We start from the raw sequence: 14,470 nt of genomic DNA, 5'->3' as shown, positions 1-14,470 counted from the left end.
CTGTGCCACTGTGCATGGCTGCCCTGGGTCTGGGCCTGAGTGGCTCAGGTAGGACTGTGCTTGGCTCCCAGCTAGGTGTGATAGACCCTTTCTGTTGGCCTGCCAGTCTAGCTTTAGCAGGAGATTCATTTCTGTCTGTCACTTTGTGGTTTCTATACGTCTAAAATTTTAGAGTAATATTTTACAGGCTGGTGCAAGAACTTAAGCAAGTTCCTGCGTTTACTCTTCTATCTTGGATCTGCCCCATGCTGTACACTCTTACAAGTGCATTTTGCCTTCTAACTTCTGTGACCCACAGGAGAGTTTTTGAAGTGGTTCATTTGTTGCAGAAATGAAAACAAAAATAGGTGGGACAATGTACTTCCTCAGAAGTGCTGAAGATACTTCCAACAAGGTTATCTATCTTTCCCTGGCTTCATTCTAGATATATGTTTGTGCTAAAACAAAATAGCATATTGATTTTGCAAGTGTGTGTGTATGTATGTGTTTGTGTGTTTTTGTGTGTGGGATTTAATAAGAGAAGTAAATTTTTGCTATGTTATTTAATACCAATTATCTTTCCATAATTATAGAATGCAGACTTGCAGAAAATAGGTAAATCTCATTACCTTGCATGAAAGCCTACTAATTAAGAAGGCAAATCTATGTCATCCTTTAAAAACCCTCACTAGACTCTATATTCCCTTTCAGTTATTGTTCTGTATACTTTCTCTCTTTTACTTCCAATTTTCTTGAAAAATTTTTGTCTATACTAGCTGCTTCTATTCTTTTTTCCTCAATCATTTCCCAACCCTTTGAAATCTAACTTCAGGTCTTATCACTCGGGAATTTCTCTCTCCACAGTTACCAATGATTCTTAAATGACAAATCAAATGGCTTATTCTCAGTCCTCCTTAATCCCTCTACAGTATTTGTAACCAATTTCTCCCTTCTCTTAATTTCCCCTCGATTTTCTTCTCACCTCTCTGATTGCTCATCTTCAGTTCCAATTGTGTGCTTATAATTCAAGTCCTGCCCCATTAATTGTGGGCACATATCAATATGCTGCCTTGGACCCTCTTCTGATCTACGTCTACATTCTCTCTGGTGAACTCTGCACCAGTCCTGAATCATTTTAGGCTGGTTATCCCATAGATACCTCAACATGTCCAAAACTGAAATTATCTTTGTCTCCCTACTATCTTCCCATTGCCTGATACACATTGGGAACTAAGAAAATGCTTATTAATGAATTCTTACAAAATTTTGTGAAACAGTTATGTGCTAGTATTACATTACCTTTATACAGATAAGGAAACTAAGGCTCAGGGCTTACAACTCATAAGTGATAGAGATAGGACTCAGACCCTGGTCTTTTCATTCTAAATTCAGTATTATTTGCAGTGCTATATATTATTTCCTGTATGATGCTTGTTTGATCCATCCCATTTTCCCCTCACTGCCTCTAGTTCTTCCTTCATGTGGTTGTACCCCATGGTCTAGGGATAATCTTCTATCTTTTCTATCTCATAAAGTTGTGAAGAAAATGTTTCATAGAGACATTCTCCAATAATTTTCTTTTTTTCTAATTACATGTAAAACAATTTTATCATCCTTTTGTGTTTTTTTAATTTTGAGTTCCAAATTATTTTTCTCCCTCTTTTACCTCCCTCCTCCCTGAAGTTGGCAAACAATTTGATATATGATTTACATGTATCATCATACAAAAATATTTCAATATTAGTCATGTTGTGAGGGAAAACATAGACCAAAAATAAATAAATAAAAATAAAGTGAAAAAATAGGATGTTTCCATCTGTATTCAGGCTCCATGTGTTATTTTTTTTTTATTTTTTGCCTTTTGGAGGGCAATTGGGGTTAAGTAACTTATCCAAGGTAACTCGGCTAGTTTTATTGTGTGGGTGTTAAGTGTCTGAGGCCGGAACTGAACTCGATTCCTTCTGACTCCAGGGCCGGTGCTTTTACTCACTGCACCACCTAGCTGCCCCATTAATCAGTTATTTCTATGGGAGTAGATAGTGTTTTTCATTATGAGTCCTTCAAAATTATCTTGCATCATTATATTACTGAGAATAGTTATGTCACTTACATTTGATCATTGTACAATATTGCTGTTACTGTGTACAACAATCTCCTGGTTTTGTTCTCTTCACTCTGTATTAGTTCATATAAGTCTCTCCAGGTATTTCTGAAAGCACATTGTTTGTCTCTTCTTATAGCAAAATAGTATTCCATCATAATTATATACAATTTATTAAGCCACTCCCAAATTGATGGGAATCCTCTCAATCTCCATTTTTTGCTACCACAAAGAGATACTATAAACATTTTTTTGTAGAAATAAGTATTTTACTTCTTTTTGTAAAAATTTCTTTGTGATATTGACCTAGTAGTGGTATCACTGGGTAAAAGGGTATGCATAGATTTATAGTCATTTGGACATAGTTCCAAATTATTATCTAGTATGTTTGGATCAGTTCACAATTCCACTAACAGTGCATGTGTCCCAGGGTGGCCAGGTAGCACAGCAAGTAAGAGCACTGGCTTCAGTGTTGGTATGACCTGGAGATCGAATCTGGGCTCAGACACTTAGCACCTGCCCAGAAACACCTGGCCGTGTAACCTTGAGCAAGTTACTTAACCCCAATCGCTTAGGAGTGACCAGGGGTCTTAGCAAGTAAGAGCACTGTCCCCAGTGTTGGGCTGACCTGGAGATCGAATCCAGGCTCAGATACTTAGCACCACATCCAGAAATAACCGGCTGTGTAACCTTGAGCAAGTTACTTAACCCCAATTGCTTTAAAAAAAAAAAAACAGTGCATGTGTCCCAATTTTCCCACATTCACTAAACATTTATCATTTTAATTTTCTGTCATATTAGTTAATTTGATAGATAAATTTGCAAAGAATAAGAACTGTGAAGTTTGCAAAGAAGGAATGCAAGCTATCAACAAACATTTGGAACATGCTTCAAGTAACTAATAAATAAAACCTAAATTAAAACATCATGAAATTCTAACTCATACACATCAGATTTGCAAATATGACAAAAAATCAAAGTGGCAATTAGTGGAAGAGCAGTGAGAAGATGGGCATAGTGGCAAATTGTTGGGGCTTTCCATTTAGAAAGCGATTTGAAACTATACACTCTACACTCTTCCCCCCCCAAAAAATCACTAATACACACAAATCATTTAACTCAGCAATAACACTGCTAGATGAATAACCCAAAAGAATCAAAGACAACATGGAAGGAATCATGTATAAAAATAAGTAGGGAAGATATTTTTGTTATAGTAAAGACCTGGGGATAAATTAGTCTGAATCAATCAGGGAAAGACTGAACAAATTGTAAATGCATTAGTGGAATATTATGGGGTATCTGGGTGGCACAGTACACAGAGTTCTGGGCCTGAAGTCAGGAAAACCTGTGTTCAAATTTGGCATTGGCAATTACTAGCTATGTGATCCAGGGCAAGTCACTTAATCATCTATAAAATGGGAATAATTTCACCTGCTTTTAATAGTGGTTGTAAGGATCAAATGAGATTATAATTGTAAAGTTCTTGGCAGAGTGCTTGGCATATAGTAAGTACTATATAAATGTTAATTTTTATTATTATTAATTTCACCAAAAGAAATGACACACATGACAGATTCATATACTGCTAGGAAGAATTATATGAACTGACATAGAGTCAAATAAACAAAAAGAAGAATAATTTATGTAATGACTACAATAACGTATAGGAAAGCAACTTTTTTTTTTCCCTAGCCAAAGGATACTTTGTGTTTTTTATTGGATCTTTTTAAAAGTCTTTATAATTCACTTATCAATAGCAGAAATAAACTTGTGAGCACCAGCCTAGGGACACATAAAACAGTATAGTGGGTCAGAGTCTCAGGCAACTCTAATGAAGAGACCTGATCTCCAGAGAGGGGCAGTCACTAGATGGAGGAATTACAAAGACAAACAAGACAGCCTTTGTGAGCATGTGAAGGAGGTTCTTAATAGTCTGCTTGCTCATAAGGGGCCAGGAGAGTGAGTTTCACTCAGCCTGACCAGGACATTTAGGGCCAGTTCCTGGATAAAAATCTTTCATTTTCAAAGTGGCTACAAATGAAAAAAATGCCACCAGAGTCACCACTATTCTCAAGGCTTTGAACCAGTTAGGATAATGGGGCAGGAGAAAGACTTCATTGTGTAATGCCACCCCAAAGCCCATGACCACCATGATGATGGCTTCAGTGAGTCCCTCAGAAATAAGGAAGGCATACCAGGAAAACAGCAGTGGGGCCCCACCACAGGCTAGATTCATGATGTCCGGCTTAGCTGGACTGTCTGCTGGCAGAGTAAAACCCCACCTGACCCCTCCAAGGAAAGACAGGAAGCTGGCTCCATAGGCCATCTGAGTAAACGCCAGTACAGGTACATAGGCCTCGGTCATCATCATGACCAAGGGTGGGGCCACAAAGGGGACCAATCCGGTCAAAGCCACATAGAGGGCTGGCTTTGGGGTGTCCAGCAGGTAGGAGAGAGTGGGCGGTGGCCTGCTGGGGACCACAGGTGCCTTCTTCTTGAAGCGTCGGGAGGATGTGTGATCGTCTTTAGCCCCATGCTCGGACCCTGAACTGGATGCAGGAAGCCAAGGTCTCAGAAAGAAAGGGGGGACACACGGGGTTCCTGCCTTCTGCCTCCCAGAAACCCGGGCCACAGACAGAGAAGCGCTAAGGATCTGCCAGGGTTGTTGTATCCGTAAAGCGCTTAGCAAACATTAAGGGTTATGTAAAAGCTAGTTATTAACTATTATTGTTACTAAAGATAAGGGCTACCCCTCCCCAGGTCCCGACGGCCGGTGATCGGCGTAACGTGCACCACGGGCTGACCCTCGGAAGGGAGAGGCCGGCCTTGCCTTCTCTCCGCCAGCCCCGATAATCTAGAATTTCAGAGCAGTTCAGCCCAACCCGCGGGACCTAGCCTTCTGTGCACGATTCCGCACCCGGGGTCCCCCACCTCTGCATGTGAAGGAGGCTTTTCCCCTGGTCCCCAGGGCCAGGCCCGGGGAGCAGCAGACCGGAGGGGCTCCAGCCCCTTTACCTGGGAAGAGGCTCGACAGCAAGCACGGAGGAGGCAGAGGAAAGCAACTTTTTAAGCCTTCAGAGTTCTCATTAATTCAGAGTCCAACAATGAGTTCTTAGGATGGAATTGAGCATGCTTCCCCCATCTTGACAGAAAGATAACCTGTAATAGTTCAGAAAAAAAACACATAGATTTATAAAAGTAGTCAATGCACTGATCTGTTCTAATTGACAATACTGATTACAAGAGAAAATTTCTATTTGGGTTGGAGTGGGGTAAGTTATTATATAATGAAGATCATAAAAAAGAGAAAAGAACATCATTTAAGGAGTTTTTAAATTACACAGAATAAGGGACAAATAAGTTCAGAAGAGGACATAAGGAGGCAAGAAATTTTTATTACTATATTGCTAGATATTGTTATAGGAATGTAAATTTTTAAGGTCTTCCCTGCCCCTAGGCTTAAGTGCACCAGGAGCCTGTGGTGGGAGGCTTGTTTCTAGGAGATACTTTTGGGCAGTGGGTCAAAAAGGTTGCTACATTCTCTGACCCAGTAGATGGCTATATAAGCCCTGATGGGAGGCTTTGCTTAGGGATTCACTTTGAGAAGTGTTGTGTGATTTGACCAGATGAGACTATGGGCAACTGTAGAGAGCCCCCAGGCTTTGAAAACACAGACGTTGATGCTTCCCTCTCTGGTAACTGGGATTAGGTATGGATGTATGCAATGGTTGGACAGTTTGGAAGGCTCTCTGATGAAATGTTCTTGTAACTTATGCTTTTAACCTCTGTATATTCTGAAGTTTGGGGTGCTGACTTTCCCCTGAACAAGGTAAATGATATGTTTGATTGATTAAAGTAAGCTTGTTAACCCATTTTGAGTTGCTTTCCTTTAGCAAAGCAGATCTAATAACATGTGTTGGCAGCCACCTTGGGGACGCTGGGGTGCTTGCTGCTACAGATATACATTTTAAATAACTTATGTTAAAAAGATGTTTATCATTTTATATATAATCCTTTTCTGCTTTTTGTATCAAAATGTTCGTTTTTACTTTCATAATACAAATAAATTATTTAAAAATGTGCTTCATAAATAACACTAGCCTAAAACAATGGGAGAGGTAAGTATGGAGTGATAAGAGGGTGAAATGAATTTTAAGAGACAGAGCACCAGGGTTCAAACATTTGGCAAATCACAACTTCTTTAGCCCTCAATTTCTTCATATGTAAAATGAGGTTAGGCTGAATGATTTCAAAGTTCCTTTCTAGCTATGAATATGTTACCTAGCAATACTTATTCTCTTTTCAAATCTTTTTTATCCTTCATAGACCAATTTTCTATTTTTTTTATTAGAATGGCAGTAGAATAATCTGTGCCCATGGTATTCATTGCCAAGAATGGTTTAATATGTCACCCCTTCCAGGTGACACAAGCATTTTCAACAGCAACAACAAACATTTGTTGCAAAATAGCCTCCTGGCCCCAGGTTTCCTTTGGTCAGCAATGGAGTGCTACGCTCTTTCCCCACCCTCAGCCTCCTGTACACTACCTGCTTTCCCAGAAGGAGAGGATTCATTGAGTTATCTTTCTTGGTTCAGAAGAGATCAATCCTCCTGTCAGCTTTAAGTGGATCCTTGACTTTCTTTTTCCTTGGAGAAATTAAATCATTGATGGATGATGGAGGAGCTGCAGGCCTCATATTCATTTACATGAACTCTTTACTACTTACTAAGCTTTCTCTTTTTGAATCTTCAAAAGAATTCAGTAAGATGACAAATTTATGTCCTTTGGAAGCAGTAGCAATGAGAAAGAAGACAGAAGACATTGATTCTTAGCCCTGATGGACCACTGACTGTTGTATTGAGTAAGTCGTATTCCCACTCTTGGTCTCAGTTCCCTTGCCTGCAAAATGAGAGTTTTAGACTAGGTTATCTTTCTCTTGTCATCTCTTATCTCTAACTCTATGATCCTATGATCATAGCTTTGCACTTCTTTGAGAAAAATTACAGATAAATAATGGGAAATGATATTTCTTATTTCTTTTCGTCTCCCCAAATTTTGATATATTATTATGTTTCACCCATCTTTGTGGTCCAATGGATGACCCAAAATGCTAAAGAATATTGAAGTTTACTGTGTACTTCCTGTCCATCTACCCTTTCATACTAAGATCCTTATGAGTTGGGTTTGTGCAAGGGTAAAATCATAGTGGGGTGTTAAGTTTTACTAAGTTATTTTTAAGATACATACATATGTATGAATGTAGATACATACATATACACATAAATACAAAAATACATGTGTATACACCTGTATACACACAGAGCATATAAGCAGGTATATATTTGGGTATTTTCTGTATGCCTCCTGACACATTATCAGCTCCATAAGGTCAGGGCTTCAATCTTAATTGTCTTTGGTGTAGGACTAAAATGAGGAAGACTCATCTTCATGATTTCAAACTTGACCTCAGACACTTACTAGCTATGTGACTGTAGGCAGGTCACTTAACCCTGTTTGTTTCAGTTCCTCGTCTATAGAAAGGAGTTAGAGAAGGAAATTGCAAACCACTCCATTATCTTTGTAAGAAAACTCCAAATGGGATAAAGAAGAGTCAGACACAACTGAAATAACTGATCAAATATCTCCCCCAGTATCTGAACTCTCCTCACTAGCCTCAATCCCTTGTAAACTCATCTTAAAATTACACTAAGTGACACAATTGAATAAGAAAATAAAGAAGTCATTGGAGACCTTGGACGAACCATTCTGTAGAGTTCTGGGGTTAGAAATCACCTTACAAGGGACTGGGGATAACAAGGAGAGTTTAGACACTGCTCATGCTCTATTTCCTTAAGTTTGGTGGTGAAAAGGAGAAGAGAAATGAGATGGTACTTCTATGAGGCAGAAGAGTCAGGGAAGGTTTTTTGTTGTTGTTATTTTTCTAAGAGACTAGAATGTTTTTAGAAAAATTCCTATTTATACCACACTAGCCATATCTCCTTAATGTAGTAGTATGGTGTGGCTACCCAGAGAGAAGCAAAGCTGAAAGATAAAAGGACATGCATTCTATGAGCACCATGGCAAACTTTCAACTTTCCCAGAAATGATGCTCAGGGGTCGCATAAAGGAACTATTTTAATATTAATTGTATAAACGTATTTATTTTAGTGGCAGAAATTCCCATTTTTAATAACATGAATATTAATATTATGTTTGGTGTAGTTATAAATATCCCAAAGAAAGAACAAAGATTCTCATATATAGTTGTAGTCAGATGCTCAATTTGTAAGCCATTCTCAGGGTTCCCAAAATGCCTTGTCCCCATTCTTAATGGGAAGGTTCTCTTATGAGGGTGTAAGATACTGTTAGGGAGATGGGTGGGTATGGGAAGTTGATGAAAAGGCTTATAAGTGTCAAATGTAGGGCACATAATCAGCAGGCAGTCTGTGTGTTAATGGAAAATGGTTCACTGGTAGACTCTTCATTAAATTCATGAAATTTTTGTGAACAAGTCATAAAGAACTTGTTTTGGATCACTGGGACAGCCAAACTTGCTTGAAATTCTACATAAGACTGCTGGGAAAGTTGAAAGTTCTGTATGGTTCTCAGAGAATGTATGTTCTTCTATCTCCCACTTTAACTTCTTTCAATGGTAGCTACATCACATTACTACTCTAAAGAGGTGTGGCTAGTGTGGTATCAGCCAATCAGAATGTGCTCTGAGACCAAATCTACTGAAGATGCCCCTTCTTGCCTAGATCTGTTCAATTTTATTTACTCCTAGTCTTGTAACTTTGCCATGATTCAGGTCCACACAAGAACAAGTGTGTTTGAATATATCTAGACAGATATAGAGAGGAGACAATGATTTTTTGTCATCTTAATAAAATAAGCAACTGATAATAAAACATCTAAACAAATCCATTTCCCCAATTTTTCTCCTAAATTCAAACCACAACAAAGAAATATTTAAGCTGCTTTTAACTAAGGAACTTGGGGGAGACACCTATTATATAGGGACTCTATGCAAACAGGAAAGGAAGAGAAGTAGAGGGAATATTCCATAGTCCCAAAATTATGTTTGACTCATGAGTCTAGTAGAGTCAAACAATATAAAACTCAAAGAACTCCATATCTATAACCCACACTCTTGTCATGTGACATAAATTGAATAAAAAGCAGAATTTCAAAGCTACAGGAATCTTTAATTGCTTCTTGCCACAGCTAGATTATAAGTAATGGATTAGCTGGCAGTAGGGAAGGGCAGGACAGACATTGAAAGGAGCTCTTTCTGCCCTCCTCACCATCTTGCTTCCTTTCATCCTCTTAACCTTGTAGGTACTACCTCCCTCTTGGCTTTTATGTTTCATCACTTACAGTTGCACACTCCTTTCTTAGTCCCTGACTGGCAAAGTTTGGCTCTTTCATGTGGATGGAAAAGGGTTGAAGAGCTTGAATGATGGCAGAGGGGAAGTGAGAAGGTTGGATTAGACGATCCCTGTGTGTTTGATATAGAGGGCACCAGAGTTGAAAAAGTAACTCTGTGGGGAAGATGAAGTGGGCATGCAGAAGTCTGACACTGTTAATCATGCCTGTAAGTACAACATTTTAGCAGAATTTAAAGATGGAAAATTGTGCTCACTGCTCAGCTAACTTTTGAAAAGCTTGGAAATCACCATGGATTTAAAAAGCAAGATAAGACAAATTCTGTTTTTGCTGCTAATAGCTGTGTGACTTTTGGCAATTCACTTTACTTATTTTAGTCAATTTCATCATCTTTTAAATGAAGGGTTTGGACTATAAAGAGTCAACATGTCTTCCAGATGGAACAAAATTCTGGAGGAGAGGAGGAAAAGGGAGGGATATGTAGAAAAATGTGATTTTTATAGGGATACTGAACTGTTTGATCAGAGGTACACTGTTGATATAGTTTACTCAGATTGCTAAATTTTAGCAAAATTTTTGATAACTTACCTGATACTATGTTTATGGAGAATACAAGAAGAAGTGAATTACAGAAAATATAATTATATGGATATAGAATTAGTTGGATGGAAAAACTGATAGAATAGTTGTTAGTAGATTAATGTCAATGTGACAGGAATTCTCCAGTAGAATACTCCAGGATATGGTTTGATCTTTGCTAATTAAAATCTTTATCAATAACTTGAATTAAAACACAAATGCCACACTCACTGAATTGACATAAAACACAAAATTAGTGGGGGTTTAGGTGAGCTGGAGCTAGGTCTTCCTGACTTGAGCAGACTGTGAAATTTTTAGTGAGAATTTTACACGTCAGAAATTTTCAAATGCTACAAATCAGGGCTTGATTTATTATTAGTTGTGTAAACTTTAAGAAACTGAGGAAGGACAGAGCCAAGATGGCAGAGTAAAGGCAGCAATTCACTGGAACTCTCCCCAAAACCCTCTGAACACCTTTAAATAATGCTGTAAACAATTCCAGAAGTGGCATAGTTTACAAAAACATTGATTGAAATAATTTTCCAGCCAAAGGCAATTTAGAATATTTGTGCGAGAGGTCTGTTACACCGAGGTGAGAGTGGAGAACAATTTAGTGCAGAGCATGACAGCATAGACCCAGCCCCAATAAACCAGGAGTAGGCCTTAGGAGCCCAGCAGGAGCAGTGACTGCTTCAGGTGCTGTTAGCCCAGACAGTAAGAAGGTCAAACAACTGATCAGAAGGTTGTTACAAGGATTTCTTCATTAGCACTGTACAAGAAACATTAAAAATGTATTTTTTCAGTGAATTTTTGTACCTCCTTTATCATTTGCCAATTATGTTTTTTTAACATGTTTTCTTCAGCATTTTTGTGCCTCTCTTACCAAGCTCTTAATTCTCTTTTTATAATTTTCTTGTGTTGTTTTCATTTCTTTTCTCAATATTTCCTCTAGTACTCTTATCAGCTTCTTTAAATCTTCCAGGAATTCTTGTCGCATTTGGGTCCAATTAGCATTTTCTTTGAGGCTTGGTTTGTATTGTCTTCTTCCGAGTTTATGCCTTGGTCTTCCCTGACACTGCAGTAGCTTTTTAATGTTCAAATTCTTTGTTGCTGTTGTTTGCTCATTTTTACTCTATTTCTTGACTTTGAACTTTATGTCAAACTTGGATTGCTCTTCTCACCTGGGGGTATGGAGGCGCTGTCCCAAGCTCTAGGCTTTTTTATGTCACTATTTTCAGAGCTAGTTCGGTGGTTGTGAAAGTTTTTGGTACTTCCAAGGTGGTATGATCCTGACTCCTGGTCTTTGCTCTGGTCTTTATCCAGGAAGGGTCCCTGGTCCCCTGAAACCATAGGTACTCACATTCTCTTTACCTTGGAACTGAAACCAGGGCCCCTACTTACATGTGACAGACTTTCATTAGCCATGGACATTTCATTAGACATTCCATAAGCCATGGACAATTTCTTAGGCTGTATTGTTAAATATCCTTCATAAAACAAAGGGATAGCCATCTTTAAAAAGAGAATTAAACTGAATGACTCCACCCTGAAATATAATCCAGAATTACATATAGGCAATAGAGTTGTCAATCAGTGCCAGCTTTACCTAGTTGCAACAGAAGGGCATCTATTGTCTCTTTCTGATCAATTGTCTAATCTCCTTGCCATCTCTGAGCTGAGAGCTCCCAAAGCTGTTGGTGCTGCTACTATTTCTGCCTGTCTGCTTGTGCTTTCCAGACAGACTTCCACTCTACTGTCACAGATTTCTCCTTTTGAACTCCTAAGTTTTCTTAGGCTGGAAAAATGTCTCATCCTGACCTTTTATTGACTCTGCTGAAAATGTGCTGAGCTTCCCTCTCAATATTATTTATAAATAAAAGTTATGTTCCAATTGTACCCTAAAAAGTTTCACAGAATTCTTTACCTCTCTTTGCCTTGTCAGAGACTGTCATGATTTATAATAATGCATTGCTCACCAGCTAGGCAGCAATCTGGGTTTATGTATCTGTACCAATTTGACATAATGCATGAAGTACCACCTTGAGGGATTTTATGCCTAATATTTTTCTGACCTCAAGGGTAATGGGCATTCTGTTGCCCTCATGGACTCATTTCATATTTCTATAAAAGACCATTGTGTCTGCCTGGTGCATCTATTTTAAAATTTATCTATATAGATAGGGCAGGAAGGAACAAAGCCAGACTTCAGTCATCCTGGCATGTGTCATACACTATTTTTATAGGCCAAGCTATGATGCACATTGCTTTTGATGCCATTATCTTCATGGGGTTCATAGAGGTTTTTCCATTAGCATTTTTTCAGTAAGAGACAAAAGTAAAGTCACAAAACTTTTCAGGATGAGGGAAAGTTTGTTTTTCCCTAAGTGCTGTAAATGTATGCATAACTTTACATATGTATGTATATATATATATATATATAACAGCTATAAATAACAGGGAAAAACTTCATCTACATTAATAAAGGTATTAATTACAAATCAAAGTGAAGCAAACTTGTAGTAACACAGACCAAATGTAAGGATTCAAGAAATGGACCATAAACAATGAACCCATGAAAAAATAATTGTAAATTATAAGGACTGAGGAAGACTGTGACTAGTTGCTACTTGGGAATGGATGCTTATTTTGCATCAATAAAGACAGAGCTAAAGATCCAAATATTGATGAATACCTTAACTGGTTCTTTTCACCTAAATATGATATATATTTCCTATAATAATAATTATGATAATGCTTTATATTTTACAAAGTGCTTTATGCATATCATTTCATTTGATTCTCATAACAACCATGTAAATTTGAAGATATTATGATTCCCATTTTATAGATGAAGAAGCTCATTCAGAGAGAGGTTAAGTCACTTGCCAAGGATCAAACAGAGAGTAATAGTGTAAGGGAGAATTTGAATTCATTTCTTCTAGACTCCGAGACCAATATTCTATCCATTATGTCACCTAGGACAGACAAATGTTTGTATGGGCAGTAATGTATACTTTAAAAGCAATTAGAGTCATTCAGTTTAATTCTCTTTTTAAAGATGGCTATCCCTTTGTTTTATGAAGGATATTTAACAATATAGCCTAAGAATTTGTCTATGGCTTATGATCTATCCACCTGACTTAAGAGTGACTGCATCACTGTTGACAAGAGGAAAGACTGACACCTTGAATAGCAGCCCAGTTCTAATCTCTGTACCATCTCTCCTATGTACAAGTTCAACTTGACTTAAGTGACCTCGCAGCTGAATTTTCCTCACTGGATGATGATGTGGGCTTCTGCTACAGTGCCTATTGATGATGGTGATTTGGAGGAGAGAACATAGGGAGAGAAGTGTGGGTGGGTGGGTGGGTGTATGTATGTATGTGTGTGTGTGTGTGTGTGTGTGTGTGTGAGAGAGAGAGAGAGAGAGAGAGAGAGAGAGAGAGAGAGAGAGAGAGTTGCTACACTCTACAAGAGGTGAAAAGTTGACTCAAACTCAATCTGTCCTCCAGAGTGGACCCATTGAAGTGGGGCCAGCTTTTTTTTTTTTTATCTAGGCCTTGAGTGGTGAGAGTTTTACTTTAACTAATCACCTTACAATAGCCTGTGTTTATAAGTTGCATTCAACCAAAGTCAATAATTCCAGTAGGTTGATTAAGGAACATCATCATAGTTTTTTTGTTGTTTATTAAAATTTATTTGTATTCTAGTATCAATCAGGCTGTTCAAAAAACTTTTCATTTGAACAGAGACTGGCCTAACTCCTTTATACCTCCTTTGTGTACATGTAGCATATAGTACAGGTGAGTAAAATCCTGAGGGATGAATTTTAAGTTAGAGGACTTAGTTCAAGACCCACTTCTATATCTTACTAACGTAGCTTTGGGCAAGTCACCTAACTTTTCTATGTCTCAGTCTTTTGTATGAAATGTGGAGGTCAGGATAGAAGACTTTAAGATCCCTTCCTTAGAGCTAAATCTATGATTTTACAAAATACCCATAACTTCTCTTGATAATCCATCACTGAGCTACTATCCATAAATTTAGCTAAACATTTCTTGAACATATTTATTTTATTCTACAAAATTCCAAATGTAAATGAACTCTAAGATTATTAGCAATGTGTCAAGAAGCACTTCCTTTTATTTGTCCTAAAATTCTGTTTTCAATGGGAGATATTGAAATAAATCATGTCTCTGTACCTATATCCAACTTATATCCAAATAAAAGTAGAAGATTAATCAAACTCAATTTATTCTTAGACTAGACTTTTTCCTTATAGGGCATCAGTCCTTCTAAATTCTACCTGTGTGGCCCTGGGCAAATAATTCAATTTCTCTGTATCAGTTTCCTCACTTGTAAGATGAAATAATCCTTGAACTACCCATCTCACAGAATTTTTGTGAGGGTCAAATGAAATA

The 14,470-nt window shown here is 37.9% G+C and overlaps 1 protein-coding gene across 1 annotated transcript; it reads right to left on the bottom strand.

The window, feature by feature from the left end:
* Positions 1–3,776: 3,776 nt before the first annotated feature.
* Positions 3,777–11,399, bottom strand: LOC138152176 (transmembrane protein 69-like). Its single transcript, XM_069075960.1, has 3 exons — positions 11,231–11,399; positions 5,015–5,145; positions 3,777–4,736 (listed from the first exon to the last, which is right to left on the bottom strand). Exons 1-3 carry the CDS (start codon positions 11,397–11,399, stop codon positions 4,050–4,052), a joined length of 987 nt encoding a protein of 328 aa, XP_068932061.1. The 3' UTR covers positions 3,777–4,049.
* Between the last annotated feature and the right edge of the window lie 3,071 nt (positions 11,400–14,470).

Source organism: Petaurus breviceps, unplaced genomic scaffold (assembly GCF_028583685.1).
Source record: "Petaurus breviceps papuanus isolate PSGF00001 unplaced genomic scaffold, PetGlider_PUasm1.0 90919, whole genome shotgun sequence".
In the NCBI taxonomy this organism is placed as follows: domain Eukaryota; kingdom Metazoa; phylum Chordata; class Mammalia; order Diprotodontia; family Petauridae; genus Petaurus; species Petaurus breviceps.
The sequence above is the reverse complement of the archived record's forward strand: the minus strand, read 5'-3'. Positions and strand labels throughout refer to the sequence as shown.

What these genes read in the sequence shown, in the direction of transcription:
- LOC138152176 (XM_069075960.1), bottom strand. Translation starts at nt 11,399, where the DNA reads ATGGTTTCAGGGGACCAGGGACCCTTCCTGGATAAAGACCAGAGCAAA. An exon ending in CAGCGCCTCCATACCCCCAG is followed by an intron (nt 5,146 to 11,230) that starts GTGAGAAGAGCA and finishes AGGCTTAAAAAG; the next exon opens with TTGCTTTCCTCTGCCTCCTC. An exon ending in AGCCTCCTTCACATGCAGAG is followed by an intron (nt 4,737 to 5,014) that starts GTGGGGGACCCC and finishes CAACCCTGGCAG; the next exon opens with ATCCTTAGCGCTTCTCTGTC.